At 36.0% G+C, this 17017-nt stretch overlaps 6 protein-coding genes across 9 annotated transcripts; 1 reads left to right on the top strand and 5 right to left on the bottom strand.

Annotated features, from left to right (window-relative positions):
- Positions 1-149: 149 nt before the first annotated feature.
- On the bottom strand, positions 150-1943 carry LOC17883588 (aspartic proteinase PCS1). Its single transcript, XM_006287681.2, has one exon. The coding sequence runs from the start codon at positions 1757-1759 to the stop codon at positions 419-421; it is 1341 nt and encodes a 446-aa protein (XP_006287743.1). The 5' UTR covers positions 1760-1943; the 3' UTR covers positions 150-418.
- Positions 1944-3237: 1294 nt separating this feature from the next.
- Positions 3238-6152, bottom strand: LOC17883919 (amino acid transporter AVT1D). 3 transcript variants are annotated; one of them, XM_006287262.2, is made up of 11 exons: positions 5801-6152; positions 5418-5701; positions 5102-5316; positions 4983-5006; positions 4712-4895; positions 4391-4610; positions 4167-4302; positions 3921-4086; positions 3734-3777; positions 3591-3653; positions 3238-3490 (listed from the first exon to the last, which is right to left on the bottom strand). In XM_006287262.2, exons 1-11 carry the CDS (start codon positions 6022-6024, stop codon positions 3395-3397), a joined length of 1656 nt encoding a protein of 551 aa, XP_006287324.2. In that variant the 5' UTR covers positions 6025-6152; the 3' UTR covers positions 3238-3394. The 3 variants fall into 3 exon arrangements, with proteins under 3 accessions (XP_006287324.2, XP_023636788.1, XP_023636787.1); XM_023781020.1 differs by having other exon boundaries at positions 5418-5716; positions 5801-5892; XM_023781019.1 differs by lacking the exon at positions 4983-5006.
- A 2777-nt stretch (positions 6153-8929) lies between these two features.
- Positions 8930-11681, bottom strand: LOC17882706 (amino acid transporter AVT1E). Of its 2 annotated transcripts, XM_006289844.2 has the most exons (11): positions 11468-11681; positions 11076-11350; positions 10769-10983; positions 10642-10665; positions 10376-10556; positions 10079-10298; positions 9868-10003; positions 9599-9770; positions 9464-9507; positions 9302-9364; positions 8930-9213 (listed from the first exon to the last, which is right to left on the bottom strand). In XM_006289844.2, the coding sequence occupies exons 1-11, from the start codon at positions 11620-11622 to the stop codon at positions 9118-9120; spliced, it is 1581 nt and encodes a 526-aa protein (XP_006289906.1). In that variant the 5' UTR covers positions 11623-11681; the 3' UTR covers positions 8930-9117. The 2 variants fall into 2 exon arrangements, with proteins under 2 accessions (XP_006289906.1, XP_023637125.1); XM_023781357.1 differs by lacking the exon at positions 10642-10665.
- Positions 11682-12645: 964 nt separating this feature from the next.
- Positions 12646-13625, bottom strand: LOC17882415. The gene is made up of 2 exons (XM_006288824.2): positions 13309-13625; positions 12646-13017 (listed from the first exon to the last, which is right to left on the bottom strand). The coding sequence occupies exons 1-2, from the start codon at positions 13563-13565 to the stop codon at positions 12876-12878; spliced, it is 399 nt and encodes a 132-aa protein (XP_006288886.1). The 5' UTR covers positions 13566-13625; the 3' UTR covers positions 12646-12875.
- A 244-nt stretch (positions 13626-13869) lies between these two features.
- Positions 13870-15744, top strand: LOC17882052 (hsp70 nucleotide exchange factor FES1). Its single transcript, XM_006288183.2, has 6 exons — positions 13870-13989; positions 14317-14459; positions 14542-14592; positions 14683-14904; positions 15025-15127; positions 15247-15744. The coding sequence occupies exons 1-6, from the start codon at positions 13904-13906 to the stop codon at positions 15593-15595; spliced, it is 954 nt and encodes a 317-aa protein (XP_006288245.1). The 5' UTR covers positions 13870-13903; the 3' UTR covers positions 15596-15744.
- A 110-nt stretch (positions 15745-15854) lies between these two features.
- Positions 15855-16903, bottom strand: LOC17883346 (thaumatin-like protein). Its single transcript, XM_023780139.1, has 2 exons — positions 16694-16903; positions 15855-16545 (listed from the first exon to the last, which is right to left on the bottom strand). The coding sequence occupies exons 1-2, from the start codon at positions 16761-16763 to the stop codon at positions 15869-15871; spliced, it is 747 nt and encodes a 248-aa protein (XP_023635907.1). The 5' UTR covers positions 16764-16903; the 3' UTR covers positions 15855-15868.
- Between the last annotated feature and the right edge of the window lie 114 nt (positions 16904-17017).

Raw genomic sequence — 17017 nt, 5'->3', positions numbered from 1 at the left:
AAGAGTAAAGACAGTAAACCGCGTGATGTTCCCACGTGAGAGTGCGACTTCTGTGGACCCTGGCGTTTAAATAACTTGTCTGATTGCAAATAAAATCTTTGGTTATGGGCCTTTTGAGGGAAATTAGTTGGGCTTCTTTGAACACCATCTCGGCCTAATAATGATCTTATTTCGTGATTCTGAAGATACAAAATTGATGACGATTAAAGAAGAAGTAACAACTAATTACTTACGCAAAGAGGAGTAAGTACCATGTCAAAATCAAAACCGACAGCGAAGAGGAGTAAGTAACAAGTAACAACTCGAAATTATTACCCATCCGCACGTGTTGGTAAACTAGTCTCACTCTACTCCATTACTACTACTACGTAGGCAGAAAAAAAAACTATAATTACACAAAGAGAATGTTATCTATGGTTTATGATCCGATTCCGAGTCTCTGACCGGATACATCACATTGTACCGGAGCTAAACCGATTCTTGATCTCTGGAGATCAAATTCGATCCACATGTTCTGCTGATGATGATGTCCAATCACGTATGCCTCCATTCCCATAAGATCGGAGTTTCCGAATGTGAAACAATAAACGGAATCGTTCCCAGCCGTCAGATGTGGGACTCGGTACAATAGTGGCTGACCTGAAACCGCAATCTCAGCTCCTTGGAAAACCAGGGAAACTGTTGGTAACCGGTGGAGAATCCCGGCCCGAATCCGAAATGGGGAAATCCGATAACACAAATCCATGGTTCCTTGGAAAACGAAATCCGGGTCATTGTAAACCGTTAATATCCCGTTAGTCCGGTTTAAGAACTCCGAACGAAGAGCGGTGTAAACTGGTCCGAGCAAGAAAGTAAACTGGGTACCGGAATCAACCATGGTTTGGCCAGCACCGGTATGATCCGGTACGAGAACCGATTTAGGGATGGGTAGAAGCTTACCGTTAACCTTAATCCCCGTGAGCTGGACGGTGTAAGCGACACGGTCGAAATAAGGTAACGGCGTCGAGATCCTGATCAACGGCGTGTAATTTAACGGCGTCAACCACGTGAAATTAGAGTCGCCGAGGAGAAGAAAGCCGGGGAAATCGTCGGTGCCGGAGATGCAATACGAGAATTTGGGGAAGCCCATCTGAGAGATGAAAGAGAGGGATCCACGGTTCATACCCAATAACCCGGTTGTCTTGTAGTCTTCTTCCGGGTCGGATCCGGATACGGATCCCATACACCCGAAAATGAGGTTGGAGTCGTTGGTAGAGTTTCCGAAGTGGAAAATCTCGGCGGCGAGGTTCCCTTCGGAGGAGGAGGCGTCGGCGTAGGATAGAGTGGCGTGGCAGAGTTTGTCTGAATCGCAGGAAGCGGGTATGAGGAAGTCTCGGGTCCGGGTACGGCAAGTGGGCGAGGAACAGGGGACTGGGGAATAAGAGGAGGAACGGGTCGGGTCGAAGTTGTTTACCGGGTTTGGGTTTGAGGAACGGTTGCAGCGAAGCCAGGAGAGTTCGCTGCCAGTGTCAATGACCATGGAGATGTTTTGAGGAGGAGTTCCGACGGTGAGAGTAACGGTGAGAGTGACGTTGTGGTGGAAATGGAGTTTGTCGGTGGGTCGATGATCCATTGGAGTTATTCGGGTCTTTAGAGGCAGAACAAGTGTTTGTGAAGAAGAAGAAGAAGAAGAAGAAGAAGAAGAGAAACATCTATGTGTTCTAATGAAAAGAATGAGAAGAATAAGAAGATGAAACAGAGGATGTAATCTTGAGGACATGATGATGTTATTGTGAGTTTGTGTTTCTTGCAAGAAAAATATAAAAACTAAGTCTGTGTCTGTGAATAAGAAGAAGAAGAAGATGCGAAGAAGTTTGGTGCAAGTTCACTGAAGAACAATGAGAGATGTTTGTTCTTTTCAGCTGGAAAAATATCTCTGTTTTGTTTTATTTTTCTTCCATGAAAATAACATATACTACAAACTTTTTCATTAATTGTTATAGGATTAAATATAAATAGCTTTCAAATAATATTCTGCAAAATAGCTATCTATCACTGTCATAATTTAATTTTCTTATATTGAAATTATGTCTTTGAAATCCGAATTTCCTTTTATTGTTTGAATTATTTTAGTTTTAGTAATTATGAAACAAACGTATGTTGGTTATGAATAATTAGTTATTTTTGGTTGATAAATGAAAAGTTAATATGCAAGAGTACGACACTGCTGAACACATATGAGATGAACTAATCAACAAAATTTGAATAGCTTAACAGTTCAGTCTGATTCCCTAATTTTAAATGTGTGGGTTGTACAGTGGAAGGCTCTGAACCCTAGGCAAATAATAATTAAGGGAATGATTTTTAATAGTATTTAATCTCTTCATTAAGGCTGAGTTCTGCTATTAAACTCATGAATTTAAGCTTACACTACTGTTTTTTTTTTTTTAAGCATGTGTGTTTACCTTGGTTTTGTCAATGGATTTGCCATGGAAGTTTGGACGGTGCACATATTTTAGAGAGAAAACAAAAAACAGAGATCGACCCATTTACATATACTCCAACAGTCCAATGTTTTCTCCATATTTTTTACTTTTCTAATCATTAGTTCAACACTTCTTTATATCAACGGCTTGTAATAGTAATACATTGCATTTGATAAGGGTTTGGATCCCATGTTAAGATGTTAAACTTTTCGGTTAATCATTATACTCACCTTTTCCCAAAACCCTTTCGAAACAAATAATGAATCTACTAAATAAAGAATAAACGAGCTGTAAGATGAACTAATGAAACTATATGTTTACTTTTTGGGAAAATGGAATAAAAACGATGGAAAGAAAGAAGAAGAAAAGAGAATAAGAGATTAAAGATGTGACAATCACATGGAAATGGACTTTTGAAATGGGGAAGTATGGTTGCACATGTTGGTTGCCTTGCTGTTTTTAGGACAAAGCCCCCATCATTTATGAGTTGGGTCCATTTCTATTGAGTCCTGCTCCAAATCAGGATACCTTCACTTACCAATCAATACTGTCAACTTCTTATCACTTGCCCACTAGGTTGCTCGTGTGACACATTTGCTTTCATTTCACAATGTTGTAGGGGTTCTATATTGTACTATGCAATTATCGCATATGATAGATATCTATATATAGGTTTAATTATTCTAGTTGTGGTCAGTGTTAAAGTGTCATTAGTGGCTAACCACAAAGACTAGTGGTCAGTGGTCTTAAGTTTTAGAGAGAATATTGATGATTGCAGTTTGGCAGGACCAATCATTTCATTGAATAACGTATATTAAGTTTTTGTTAAATCAAAACCAGAATACAAATGAAAGATACATTTTGTGACAAATTCTAAGTTCAAACGGCGGGGGACTATCTTTGGTATAATCTCAATATGTTTTCTAAAATCATGGCATTTGACTAGCTAATCTTGAGATAGCCGAGTAAGTACCACAACAACCACTCACCAAACCAAAGAGTATAATGAACATGCATAATCCAATCTGAACAAATGAACCACACAGAGAAAAATAAAACGATTAAACTTTAGGTTCCAAGAGAATATATTTGCATTTAGGCTATATATAGCGGATATGTGCTTACTTGTGTGTTGCTTAATTTACCCTTGAGAATACTGAGATAACAAAGACATGGAAAGATGAGAGCCTGCAACAACAACAAAATATTGTCAGTGGGTTTGATCAATATTTTTTATTACAGTTTAATCTTGAGATGGAAGAACTTACCACTAGCATTGCGAGGAACGATCCGATCAGTGCTGCCACGATCGCTGTAATAGAGAATATATGATTAGAGAAGCTATGGTGAGATGTGTTTCTTGCATAGGAAGTTAGGGCTACTGTCTTGGTAAATAGGTTACTTTCTTGGGAAGTTAAAAAGAAAAACAGGGGATCAGAGATACATAGACGTTACCGAAGAAAGGAACTGAAAGTGCAACCACCAGAGTAGAGGTAACTAGGATTGTTCTGAATAATATCGATACACCATGTGATCTCATCTTAGCCGTTGGAATAAGCTCTTCGAGACTCATAACGATTGGGGTGATGGTTAAAGCGTATTTGGTCATTGGTGTAATAACCTAAGAGATTGTAGAAAATCAATTTCTGGTCATACTAGTATAACTATGTTCAGAGAATATAAGAGAATGTTGTATTTTACCGCTGTCCAGACTGCGACTTTAGATGGAAAGAAGTGTTTAGGCATGTTTAATGTGAACTGTGATTCGACCGCTTCGCCAAACATGGTGTAGCCGCAGACCGCAACAGCTATGTACAATGATGTGCAGAAACTAAAGCTGCATAAGAAAAAGGACAGCAACGGAGCAAGTCTATTAGGGGACATAAGCAAAACATGTAAGGAGAGGTTTTGTAGCTGGAACTTACCAGATGACTAAGACGAGAGGAAACTTTGAAGGGTCTTTCATGGAAGAGTAGATGTTAGGAAAAACAGAATGACCCGAGTAACCAAAACCAAAAATTCCTATAACGACAGGTAAGTTACTGAAGTCAAAAACTTTTCCTGTAGCATGAAACCCGATTCCATCGACCGCACCAACCCAGAAGAGGCAGAGACCGAGCAAGATTGACGCCAAGACTCCACCAACTAGATTATAGAGTTTCAAAACCATAAGACAAGGGTGCATTAGACTTAGCCAATCGAGGAGATAAGTTAACACAGAGATTTTAGTGGGAAAGACACCAAACCTGAAAGGTAAGAAAGCAAGCTAAGATCTTTAAGCCAGACTGTTGGGAGAACAAGAAGAGTGGTTAAGATTGCAAAGACCTGAGGAGAATCTAAAGATATCCCTGAAGCAATGCTGAATGAAATGTTTGGGAATAGTCCTGATAAGTTATCACTCATCATGATTATGTATTCCACACAAGCTGCCTATTTATGGAAAAAACAAAGTTACAATTAACAAAACAGTTAATGGAAGCTGTTCTCAGACGACGCATACAGAGTATTCAAACTTACGTACAACTCCACGTACAGAAGAATCTGCAATTCAAGAAACAGAACACGAACCTAATTCTTCAGTGATCAAGAAAGAGAATATATGATGGGATTTTTGGGTAAATGGATCTGAAACTTACGGAGATGATTAAGCGACCGGTGATTCCAAAGGCGGCTTGACCTATATCGGGGTAAGTTTGAAGGCCAGGAGAACTTTCTAGACATCTCTTCATGAGAACACCTGTGTAGCAAGTGATGACTCCGAAGAACAAGAGTATGATCAGACCAAGCCATCCACTTTCTTTTATCGCATAAGGCATTGTTATTAACCCTAATCCGCACAGAACATTGGTTCCTGCAAATAACAATGATGCGAAAACGTGATTCTACTAATTTATCTAACATAATCACAGCATTCATCAAGTTCTACAGAGCAATCAATCAAGAGTTATTTACCGTTGAGGACGGATTGAGAGAAGGAGCAGAGATTAGTCTCCGGTGATGGAAGATCGGTGACGGAGAGCTTGAGCTGAGATGAAGGTTTGAAGGGTAAGATGGTTTCGTCTTTGTCAGAAACTGGTTGAGGGAGAAGTGGTTTGCTTGAAGAAGACGAAAACGAATCGGAAAACGAAGATTGCTGTTGCTTCTTCTGAAAGGAAGAGAATAATCTCCGGGAACTGCTTCGAGGCATGAAACTTACGGAAGGTGGAGTCATTCCGGACAACAGATCCATCGATTGTCTGAAACAAATTCATCTGAAAAATGTCTCAACTTTTGTAACCCTAGAGAATTGGAAACTGAATAAAAACAGAGGAAATCGATTGATGAATTTATATTACCGATAGCTTTGTGGCCACGGAGGATTAGAGGCGTCGGAGAGATTATTATCGGAACGGTCTCGAGATAACGGAGAGGAGGAATCAGAATTCGCTCCGCCTCTACGATACTCACCGTCTCCTCCGTCGTGTTCATCGTCGGAACAAGCAAGCTCTGCTTGGTTTTCCTCGTCATCTGTAAGAAACGAATGGTCTCTGTCGTGTAAGAATTCTTCGTCGAGTTTCATCTTCCTCTTTTCTTTTCTTTTTTTCTCAGAACTCAGAAGAAACGTAGAAGAAAAGTGCAGAGAGAGAGAGAAGGAGAGAGATAGACGGGGGAATGATGAGTTTTTGTTACTCCGGCGAGTCAAAGAGATTTCTTCTATATATGGAAACCATATCAATGTTTTAATGCTTTTTTTTTATATATTTGTTTCCATTTTGTTTTGTTTTGTTTTTTTTAATTGCGGTGTAGATTTGATACAGATAATTTTAGGATTCTTCGTATTCTACGAACTTCTCTGTTGACTACCTTCCAAAAACTGTATGATATCTAGATCTACGACACCCACAGTCCCAATTTCAAAATATTCCCTTTTACTTTATTTGGTTTTAAGGATTCATAAAAGAAAAAAGTTCTACATCGGTCACCAATGTTTTTTATTTTATTTATTTAGTATGATTATCGTCTATACTATTTCTTTTTTATATCTATACTATTAATTGGTAAGGATAACTTGAAGCCAAACACCCCCAAATTTTTTTAAAAAATTTCATGAAATATATTTCATTTGCCAAACAGAATTAATGACAGCAAATTTTTTTTTTTAATAAACAAAATAATAATAACAGAAACTATCTATATTTATGGATCATATTAATTTTGTTGCCAAAAAAATGGACAATTAAATTCAAAAATTTCCATATATAACATATTTAAAATTTTGAGATATTTTTCTAAAAATAATTTAATATTTAAAGAAATCTAATTTATAGTATTTTTTATTTGGTTTAATGGTTTTATTCAAATAGTTTATGTTATTTGTATTTTTATAACTCTTATGATATGATAATATATTTATTTTGCGTTACAAAAATCATCATATATATTTTTATTTTAAATTGATATTTTAGGAAAAATAGAAAGAAAAATAAATATGTTATTTATTTTACAATAGCATAAAATAAGGAGAAATATTCAACAAAATTGATATTATCTTAAACATTTTAAAAATAATAAAATCTTAAATAAATAACTAAAAAGTTTAAATAAAAAAAATCTTTAAAAATCAGTAATAAAAATTTGTTTTCAAAAATCAATCGAATTAATATTTTGTATCACATACAATTTCTTATATTCACATTTAAAATTTTCATATTGATTTTTTTTAAAAAAATATAGCACAAAAGATATTTATATATTTCTTTGAAATAAGATAAAAAACCAAAATATATCATGTGACCAAAAATAAAATCGTAAAATAAACATTCCTTATTATTAACATCAATTTAATAATATATTAACTCCCCAGTTTCCCTGGATATTAACTAATATGCAATTAGCATTTAATAATTTTAAGAAATTTCAGGAAATCATACCACACGATTATTATATTTTCATATAATATAACATTGTCAATCCACAAAAATAATTAAACAGTTAATGTATGCTACAAATAAATAAATAAATAAAATCAAAACATTATGATTAAAAATGGAATAAATTAGTTATTTGAATTTCCATTACTTAGTAAAATATTTAATATATATTTTATTCAATAGATTCATTTCTTTTTGAAGATTTAAACGGATATAAGTTCGTAGTTTATAAATGTGACTCTTTGCTTACATTTCTTCAACAGGCTATATGTTTCTACAACCTAATAATTAACGGTATTTGTTTTTTAAATGTTGTTAATTAGATGAAATATAATGTTGTTTAAAAAAAAATATGTAAATGATGCCATTTATTAAAAAAATATATACATAATTTTATCTTAGAAGGAAAGAACGGGTATAAAAAGAAAACGGGTAATTCAAAAAAAAAATGTATAACTTTTTCTTATTAAAAACAAGACGATATAAAAAATTTGAAAACTTAAATTCAATATCAAATTACGTGTATGATACATGAATATGAAACTTAACTAGCAAAATTAAGTTTTTCAAATTACTTAAATATTTCAGATATCAGGACAAGAAATAACAGATACAGAAAGAGAATGGGTAATTTAATTAATTAATTAAAAGCTATATAATGATGTTTTTTTAAAAAATGTAAATGATCTCATTTATATAAAAAATATATGATCATATCTTAGAGGGAAAATACGGGTAGAAAATGGGAACTGGTAATTCTAAAAAAAAAATTATCTAAATTATTTCTCATAAGAAAAAGGACGATATAAAAAATTTGGAAACTTAAATTCCAATTCAAATTTCAAATATCAAATGACGCGTATGATACAAATATATGAAATTTAAATAGCAAAAAGTAAGTTTTAAATTACTTAATTATTTCAAATATCGGGAAAAGAAATAACGGATACGGAAAGAGAACAGGTAATTTAATTAGCAAAATATATGATCTTATCTTAGAGAGAAAGAATGGGAACAAAAAGGGAATGGGTAATTAAAAAAAAATAATATCTAAACTATTTCTCATCTAAAACAAGCCGATATAAAAAATTTGGAAATTAAAATTCAATTTTAACTTTCAAATATCAAATGACGGGTATGATACATGAATATGAAATTTTAATAGCAAAAGTAAGTTTCAATTTACTTAAATATTTCAAATATCGGGACAAGAAATAACTGATACGGAAAGGGAACGGGTTATTTAGAAAATAAAAATTATTATATTAACAAATTCTAATAATATACAAAAGAGAATTATGGGTAACGGGCAAGCTGAAAACATACTATTTATTCATGCGGGTGGACCAAAATATTTCACTTTGTTGTAAGACATGCATAGTGAACGGGTTTCACTCTCCTGATATCTATATTTATGTTATTTTATTCAAAAGTTTAAATGTTTTTCATTGGTTTATGTGACATGATAGTTAACAAATTTAATTGATTTCCAACTTATCACTCATTCGGTTCACATATTGGAAACTTGATGATAAATTAAGTTTTTGCAACCAACCCCGCACGTACGTGCGGGTCCATCCCTAGTACTAACTTAAAAACTAGTTTGATCAGTTTGATGTTGATAATACTAAATTGAAATATAAAAACTACAAAGATTTTTATTTTAATGAAAACAATACTGTTTGATTAAAACCGGTTTCCAGTCAAGATCTCCCATCCGGTTTAGTCAGCAGCAAAACCAATCAGGTCATCTCGTCGATTAATCTGGCAATAGCAGAGTAAGTCCCGCAGCAACCGCTCACAACGCCGATTATGATGATTAATATGCAAACTCCAATCTGAAAAACCAAACTCTTTTCAATCAGATTTTTTTGTGATAATAAAATCTGAAGTAAAAAAATAAAAAATAAGGTTTTTAAAACTTACTTGGAAGTTAGTTAATCTATCCTTCATAATACTGAGATAACAGAGACATGGGAATATTAACGCCTGAAAAGACCAAAACCCACAAATCGTCTAGAACTTGTTTTTTGATTGTTTATTTCCGAATTAATGGGCAATTATAATCATTTGTTGTTGGAGACTTACGATAAGCATTGCGATGAAAGATCCAATCAAAGCCGCCACAGTAGCTGCAATAAACATTGTTACGTTAACGTTAGTCAATTTGGCCACATGCATGTTATTATTTTCTGGAAAGGGGTGTCTTGAGAAAAACGTTACCGAAGAATGGGACTGTGAGTGCGACGACCAATGTAGAGAGAACTAAGATGGTTCTAAAAAGCATAGAGAAACCTTTGGATCTCATCTTTCTTGACGATGACGGTATGAGTTCTTCTAGGCTTAGCATGACTGGAGTGATTGTTAATGCGTATTTCGTCATTGGCGTAACGACCTAATCATAAAAAATGCGAAAGGAACTCAAGAAAAAATATCATGAACATAATGTGAATAAGATAAAGAGTTTTTTTTCGATTGTAAGACTATCTCACCGCCGTCCAGACTGCGATTTTAGATGAGGTGAATTGTTGAGGCATGTTCAATGTAAATTGGGATTGAATTGCGTCACCAAACATGGTGTATCCACAAACTGCTACGGCGATGTAGAACAGAGTGCAAAACGCAAAACTGCATAATCGCATGGAGAAGGGATGATAATTAGAACCTTGAACGATTCTTGCAATACAAGAAAAATGCTTTTACCTGATGAGAAGCACCATAGGGAACTTGGAAGGTTCTTTCATGGATGAATAAATGTTGGGGAAAACAGAGTGACTCCCAAAACCAAACCCGTAAATTCCGATTGCGACAGGCATGTTAGTTAAATCAAGAGCTTTTCCGGTTAGGTGAAATCCAACTCCGTCAACTGATCCAGCCCAAAAGAGGCAAAGCGCAAGCAAGATTGAAGAGAAGACACCTCCGGCTAAAGATTGAATAAATCTCTTAAGAACTAAAGAGATCAAAACTCAGATATTATTGTGCAAATTACGAGATGGAAACCTGAGAGATAGGACAATAAGCTGAGGTCTTTGAGCCAAACAGTCGGAAGAACAATAAGAGTTGTGGTAATGGCGAAAATCTGATGAGAGTCTAGGGATAATCCGGTGATGTATATGGAGGTGTTTGGGAACATCCCTGACAAATTATCACTCATCATGATGATGTATTCCACACAAGATGCCTACAAAAACACAAAACTTTTTCAAAGTTAGGATCTTTAGATTCTTATGAATTATAAAACATGAAAGAGATCGTTTGGTACTTACGTATAACTCCACATAGAGAAGTATCTGAATAAAGTATTTCCAGAACCAAATTAAGTCAGGATTCACAATTCACACACAGTCAAAGTTGAGATTGATTTGAAAGAAGTAAGGAAAAAAAAAGGCTTACAGAGACAAGGATGCGTCCAGTGGTGCCAAATGCAGCTTGACCAATGTCCGGGTAAGTGTGGATCCCTGGAGAATTCTCGAGACATCTCTTGAGGAGAATACCTGTGTAGAAAGTGATAATGCCAAAGGAGAAGAGTATGAAAAGCCCTAACCATCCTCCTTCTTTCACTGCGTATGGCATTGTAAGTAAAGCTACTCCACATAGAACATTGATTCCTGCAGCATAAAGAGAATGCTAAGACTGACTCTTACATTATCAAATCTATATGTATATGATGAAACACTCTTAATGACAAATTATTAATTACCGTTGAGAACGGATTGAGAGAATGTACAAGTGCCCGTTTCTTGGGGAGTTAAAAGATCCCCCGGGACTGATAACTGAAGATGAGAAGCAATAAATGATTTGATAGATGTAGCAGCAGAGTTTTGGATCTCATCTTTCTCGATGAGAAGCTGCTGTTTGCTCAGTGATGAAGTAAATGAACCGAAAACAGAGCTTGGTCGTCTCTGGCGAAATGAAGAGACAAAACTTGTACTGGTCGGAGGAGGTGTAACTCCGGTCAACAAATCCATAGATTGTCTGAAGATATCCACAGGGAAGTTGCAAAACAAAAATATTAGCATTAAAGAATCGTTTCTTCAGATCCCTAAAAAAAAGAAAAAACAGAGCAATTTTTTTTGTCCATAAGTGGGTTACCGGTAACTTCGCGGCCACGGAACGGGAGTGTAATCGGAGCCGTTACGAGAAAATGGAGTTGACGTAACAGAGCTCTCGGTTTGGCTTTCTTCGTCTTCTTCATCTGTATGATACAAATCTTCCCTTTCTTGATCGAATGTCTCGTTTTGCTTCATCTGCTTTGTATTCTATTGTCTCTGTTTTAACAACTAACACAAAGTCGAAGAAGAAGAAGAAGAAGGAGGAATTGGGAAGAAGAAAACAGAGGACGCAACGAAACGTGTTCCAAATTATTGTCACGTTTCTCTATCTTTTTTAATTGGCACGTCTCCCTTGCATATGATGCTGTCTCCGGGTTTTTTAGTTTCAATTTTTTATTTTTATTTTACCAAAAGAATATACCAAAATCAGATTTAAGGATCCATAACTTTTAAATACAATAATTATTACATAAACCATACTATGATTATTACATAAATGACAAAAATGAATATTATAACATATAAGTGTTAAAAAAAAAGAATATTATAGCATATAATTTGAAATATCATGTAAATTTGAGTAAAGGAATTTGACTGGAAAGATATGACAATGTAGATAAAACAGTAATTAAGGTTTAAAAAACAAAATAAAAAATAGATATTTCAGTTTATAGTTATAGTTAGATTGTTTGTATTTGTAATCATAAAATGAATTAATACTGTCTCACTTAGAAGCCACGTGATGGAAGTAAAGCTAAATATTTTAGAACGTCAAATTATTGTGGATCTTTAATTTAGTGTCGTTAATTTTTTTTTTTTGAAAGAAGGTTATTAATTAAGGTTCATCAACTTTTTAAAAGGAATTAAAGGAATATATTATACTCTCACGCACGCGCACAGTTTATCTATAAATCATTTTTGTTCCGATATAAACTAATATATTTGTTTTTGGAAAGAATTATTATTACAAACGTTTCTGGCGAGGTTATTTTTATAAAACGGAACAAAGAAAATAAAACACGTAATGGAGAATTAAGTAATGCATGTGATGTAAGAAGTAAAGAAGTCAATGACAGTCGGTCAATAATTCAATTGGCCATTAAATGTATCTGTCGGGACTAAATAAGAATTTGCCCTGTTCATATAATATTTTGACTGTAAAACAGAGTTTGGAAACAAACCCAAAACCTGAAACAGAGAGAAGAAGGAGAAGAAGAATGGAAAACACAGACTCACAGAAGATTTCTTATATCACAAGAAACTTATAACAACAAAAGCAAGCATTTAAGCAATTAAGCAAAACCATTGATCATTCATTCCAAGCTATCTTCTCGGGAACAACTGAATAATCTCTTACTGTATAGAGTATTACAGAGAAGACGATCGAGGAATGAAGACGAGTTTTTTTTTTCTCTTTACATACATTAAAAGATAGAAATATACAGAATTTATGATTTGTCAATCTGGTTAAGCTTTCCGAGTCCATTGCAGTTTGCGCAAACGATCTGAGGAAGATCCTTGCGTGCCGCATTTGCCCTCAGAGTGGCTCCTCCCTTCCTCACAAACCCTGCTCCGTCACATTCCGGACACCTAAATCCCAACACCAAACATTTTCAGAGAGCTTCACAATGTTATAGGATCTTTCTTTCGGTTTACACTACATCGGTTCTATAGACTATAGATGTTTTCAATCAGGCAAACCAAAATCCATAACAGAGGATTTACTTCGGTTTATTCAGAATCAGTCTGGTTAAACTAAAGTAATCTAAATGTTGAACCGGACAATTAATCAAAGAAGCTGAGTCCCAATTTGGGTTCACAAGCATCAAAACCGGTTTAATTTAAAAAGCAAGATAAAAAAAAATGATGAGAGTGGTTTACGTGTCTTGGCGTTTGAAGATGATCGGGAATGCAGTTCCGACGAGAGCGACGGCGATGGCTCCGCCGATCAAGTATATCGTTCCGTCGGCTGAGACATCACCGACGGCTGCCACAACTACGGATGAAGAAGACGATCTCTTGTTTTTGGGAAGAATCACATTGTTCGGTCCCCACGAGGAAGAAGAAGAAGGTCTCGCTTGTTTCAGAAAGCTCGTTGATGACACGAACGTCGTCTGCATTGCCGGTGCCATCGCCATGATTTCAGGGTTTATAAAGTTTAAGTGATTTCGATTTGGGAGAAGTATTAAATAAGATGTGATTTTGATTTATGGTAAGCTTTATTTGAATCTGGATTTGGTTCGTGACGTGTCACTCTCTCGAAGTGGATAACGTTTTCAAGTTAGATTTTTGGGGTCTTCTTCAGTTCGATTTTGTGTGTGTGGATAAGGTGGGAGCCCCCTCAAGATATTTCGAGTATATTGGGCCTCTTGAAAGCCCATTATGATCCGAAACTATATATGGATCTTTAAGGCCCAATCTGTTTGCGTCATTGTCTCCGGCTTGACAGAGAGTCTCTAATTCGTTGCTGAGTTCAATGGCTAAAGAAGGACCTAACTGGGACGGTCTGCTTAAATGGAGTCTCTCTCACTCCGATGGTACTCGGCCTACTCGTCAGTTAAGGTACGATGTTCTTTGTAGTTTCGCTAAACTCTCTTGTGTTTGTTGTGTTGTCTCATGTCTGTGTGGTTCTGTGTCAGTTTCTGATGAGGATATGAATCATGTATTGGAATTTGAGTTTTTGGGTTCGTGTAAATTAGGGTTTCTTTGCAAGCTTATTAGTTCTGAAATTAAAGTGTCAACTGTTCCAAGTTAGATTTATCCAAGTTCCAAACTTTTCCTGTGTTCCCACATTATATAATGAATCGTTTGGTTAGCTTGAATATAAACCGTTTCAGTATAGTGGTGGATGGTTTTTGATGATTTGAATTTTACTTTTTTGTGAGACAGTGAGGAGGATCGAAAATGGTTTGCAGAGGCTATGCAATCACAAACCGTAGATGTAGTCAAGCGGTTGAAGGAGATTACACAAGTAATGCAGACACCTCAACAAGTTTTAGAAGCTCACGGTGTAACCCTTCAAGATATCCAAGGTGGAAAATCTAATTCATGATTGCTTTCTTAGCTAATTCTCTCTTGTTGCTTACTAAAATTTGAATTATGATGATTTGGTAGATCTGCTGGATGAGCTGCAGGAACATGTTGAATCGATCGATTTGGCCAATGGTGAATCTTTTCATACTTTTCCTTTTTTATTTTTGGTATCTCTCTTTTGATTGCTTGATGTAACATTTTCTTCTTTGAATGTATGGACAGATCTTCATTCCATTGGAGGCTTGGTACCTCTTCTTGACTACCTCAAAAACCCCAATGCTAATATCCGGGCTAAGTCTGCAGATGTCATAAGCACCATAGTTGAGAACAATCCTCGAAGTCAAGAATCGGTTATCAAAGCCAATGGTTTAGAGTCCTTGCTATTGAACTTCACTTCAGACACTGATATGCATTCAAGGACACAGGCGCTCGGTGCAATATCATGTAAGCTGGTTTGAGTTCTAATAAGTTTAGCTAATCAAAAACCTCTCTTTTTTCTATATAGACTTGGTTTATGGTGAATCTGATGATTTAATTATGATTTACTTCTTTTGCTTGGAGCAGCTTTGATTCGCAATAATCAAACAGGGATCACGGGTTTCCGGATTGCAAATGGTTACACTGGATTAAAATATGCTTTAGAGTCTGATAGTGTGAGATTTCAAAGGTAAATCATTCTCTGCACTTTACTTAATATTCAAATTCTACCGAACTTCGAAAAAACACAAAGTTTTATGCTGTTGCATAACTTTCAAAAACTGTTGTCATTGGTTTCTCATTCTTCAGGAAAGCTTTAAACTTGTTGCATTATCTTCTGCAAGAGAATGGCTTAGACTCTGATATTGCTATACAACTCGGGTTCCACCATTTGATGATGCACCTCGTGTCTAGCATTGATGCTGATGTAAGAGAAGCTGCTCTTCGAGGACTGCTTAAGCTCACGGAAGCTAGAAAAGAGTGTAGTACTTGTGGTTCTATCATAGAGAAAGGCGACGAGAAACTGCGACAGATTCTAGAAGATCGGATTAAAGGAATCAGCTTAATGTCACAAGAAGATCTCTCAGCAGCTAAAGAGGAGAGAGAGCTCTTAAATTCACTGTGGATCACATTCTATAACGAACCTTCTACTCTTTAGAGACAAAGGCTCTTTGTTCTTCCTTTTATAGTAAGCTCTAAAATCGTCTTTTATGTCCGGTTTGAGAGAAATCGTGAATCAAACCGACCCACCAGCTAGAGCTTGTGTCTTTAGAACACTAGTGAAGGATGGTTTACCATTTTTATTCAGTTTCCAGTTCAAATTTTCCCACTTTCTCATTCAGTCACCTAAAAACCAGACCGTACATTACCAAATCAAGCAAACTGCATGGTAAACATGAAGACAACAAACCCCAAAAACAATCAAATCCTCTCACTTTGGCGGACAGAAAGTGATAACATAACGAGAAGCCCTACACTTATTCAAACTACTCGAGTCATCGAACGCATAACTATAAGCTTTCGGACAAATCGCTTTAAACAGGTTGGCGAACAGAGTCGGCTTACAAGCCTTAGGATTGGCATATTCTCCGGTACAACAGTACTTGGCCGATTGCATCGCCAAGCAAGCACTTTTACAACCAACCACTTTACCGTCTCTCTTAACTTCCAAAGCCGAAGGACAGCAAACATTCAGATTAACTTCACAAGCCGCAACGCCACAACCAACTCCACCGCCGATTGGTTTCATCGATACCGGAAGGTTGAACCCGTCGACTAGACTCACGTCGTAGAAATGTAGCGGCGAAGAAGATGAGCCTAATGTCATTTCCACGACGGTCGCTGGTGGTACACCGCCGGTTCCTTGGCAATTGATTGAACCGCCGTTGCAATCTCCGGTTTGGCATGAGCCTTTGCCGTTTTGGTTAAAGGTGCAGCCTTGTCGACCCCAGATTCGACCGGACCATTTATCCGGTACGTCGATTATGGTTTCTTCGCCGCTTCCCATGTGGAAACCGCCGTTTCTCGGCGTGATTTGACCTCCGCCGCCGAGAATTCCCGGCCATATGCTCTCCTGGCAGTTATTCACTATTATAAGCTGAGCTCCATCTGCAAAAACATATGTAAAGACACCATTTTTACAAAATTTGACAAACACACATTCAGGAGAAATATTCAAAACAAAAAATATAGATGCTATTTTATGCATTTTAACATTAAAAATGAAAATTGAAGCGAACCAATTTGTATATCGTACCAATGAAAGAGGAGGATAAGAAGGCTGAGATAGTGAGAAAGAGAAGGAAGAGAGTTGCATAATTGGCCATTGTTGTTGTGTGGGGATGGATATGTCACGCTCTAAAGTTTGCTTTTTTTTTGGTAAATTTCAAGAGAATATTAATAGAGGAATATGGAGGACGTTGTGGTTGATTGAGGAAGTAGTGGAAACTTGAGTTGCAAGACTAATTGGTAGTGTGGTGAAGTGGTTTGTTGTATAGGGAACTGCCAAGCCTTTTATAATCTCAAGTCTTTCATGGGATTAGTGGGAAAGAGAAAGATATGGAGTCTTGATTGTGAGCCT

This window comes from Capsella rubella, unplaced genomic scaffold (genome assembly GCF_000375325.1).
Source record: "Capsella rubella cultivar Monte Gargano unplaced genomic scaffold, Caprub1_0 scaffold_6, whole genome shotgun sequence".
In the NCBI taxonomy this organism is placed as follows: Eukaryota; Viridiplantae; Streptophyta; class Magnoliopsida; order Brassicales; family Brassicaceae; genus Capsella; species Capsella rubella.
The sequence above is the reverse complement of the archived record's forward strand: the minus strand, read 5'-3'. Positions and strand labels throughout refer to the sequence as shown.

Coding starts and splice junctions, on each gene's coding strand:
- LOC17883588 (XM_006287681.2), bottom strand. CDS start 1,759: ATGTCCTCAAGATTACATCCTCTGTTTCATCTTCTTATTCTTCTCATT.
- LOC17883919 (XM_006287262.2), bottom strand. CDS start 6,024: ATGAAACTCGACGAAGAATTCTTACACGACAGAGACCATTCGTTTCTT. Junction 5,007..5,101: donor CCGGTCGCTTAATCATCTCC/GTAAGTTTCAGA, acceptor CTTGAATTGCAG/ATTCTTCTGTACGTGGAGTT. Junction 4,611..4,711: donor CTTGCTTTCTTACCTTTCAG/GTTTGGTGTCTT, acceptor TCTATAATCTAG/TTGGTGGAGTCTTGGCGTCA.
- LOC17882706 (XM_006289844.2), bottom strand. CDS start 11,622: ATGAAGCAAAACGAGACATTCGATCAAGAAAGGGAAGATTTGTATCAT. Junction 10,557..10,641: donor TTCTCTATGTGGAGTTATAC/GTAAGTACCAAA, acceptor GTGTTTTTGTAG/GCATCTTGTGTGGAATACAT. Junction 9,771..9,867: donor AAATCGCAGTCTGGACGGCG/GTGAGATAGTCT, acceptor TTTTATGATTAG/GTCGTTACGCCAATGACGAA.
- LOC17882415 (XM_006288824.2), bottom strand. CDS start 13,565: ATGGCGATGGCACCGGCAATGCAGACGACGTTCGTGTCATCAACGAGC. Junction 13,018..13,308: donor ATCTTCAAACGCCAAGACAC/GTAAACCACTCT, acceptor GTTGGGATTTAG/GTGTCCGGAATGTGACGGAG.
- LOC17882052 (XM_006288183.2), top strand. CDS start 13,904: ATGGCTAAAGAAGGACCTAACTGGGACGGTCTGCTTAAATGGAGTCTC. Junction 13,990..14,316: donor CGGCCTACTCGTCAGTTAAG/GTACGATGTTCT, acceptor TTTGTGAGACAG/TGAGGAGGATCGAAAATGGT. Junction 14,593..14,682: donor ATCGATCGATTTGGCCAATG/GTGAATCTTTTC, acceptor ATGTATGGACAG/ATCTTCATTCCATTGGAGGC.
- LOC17883346 (XM_023780139.1), bottom strand. CDS start 16,763: ATGGCCAATTATGCAACTCTCTTCCTTCTCTTTCTCACTATCTCAGCC. Junction 16,546..16,693: donor CTTATCCTCCTCTTTCATTG/GTACGATATACA, acceptor ATGTTTTTGCAG/ATGGAGCTCAGCTTATAATA.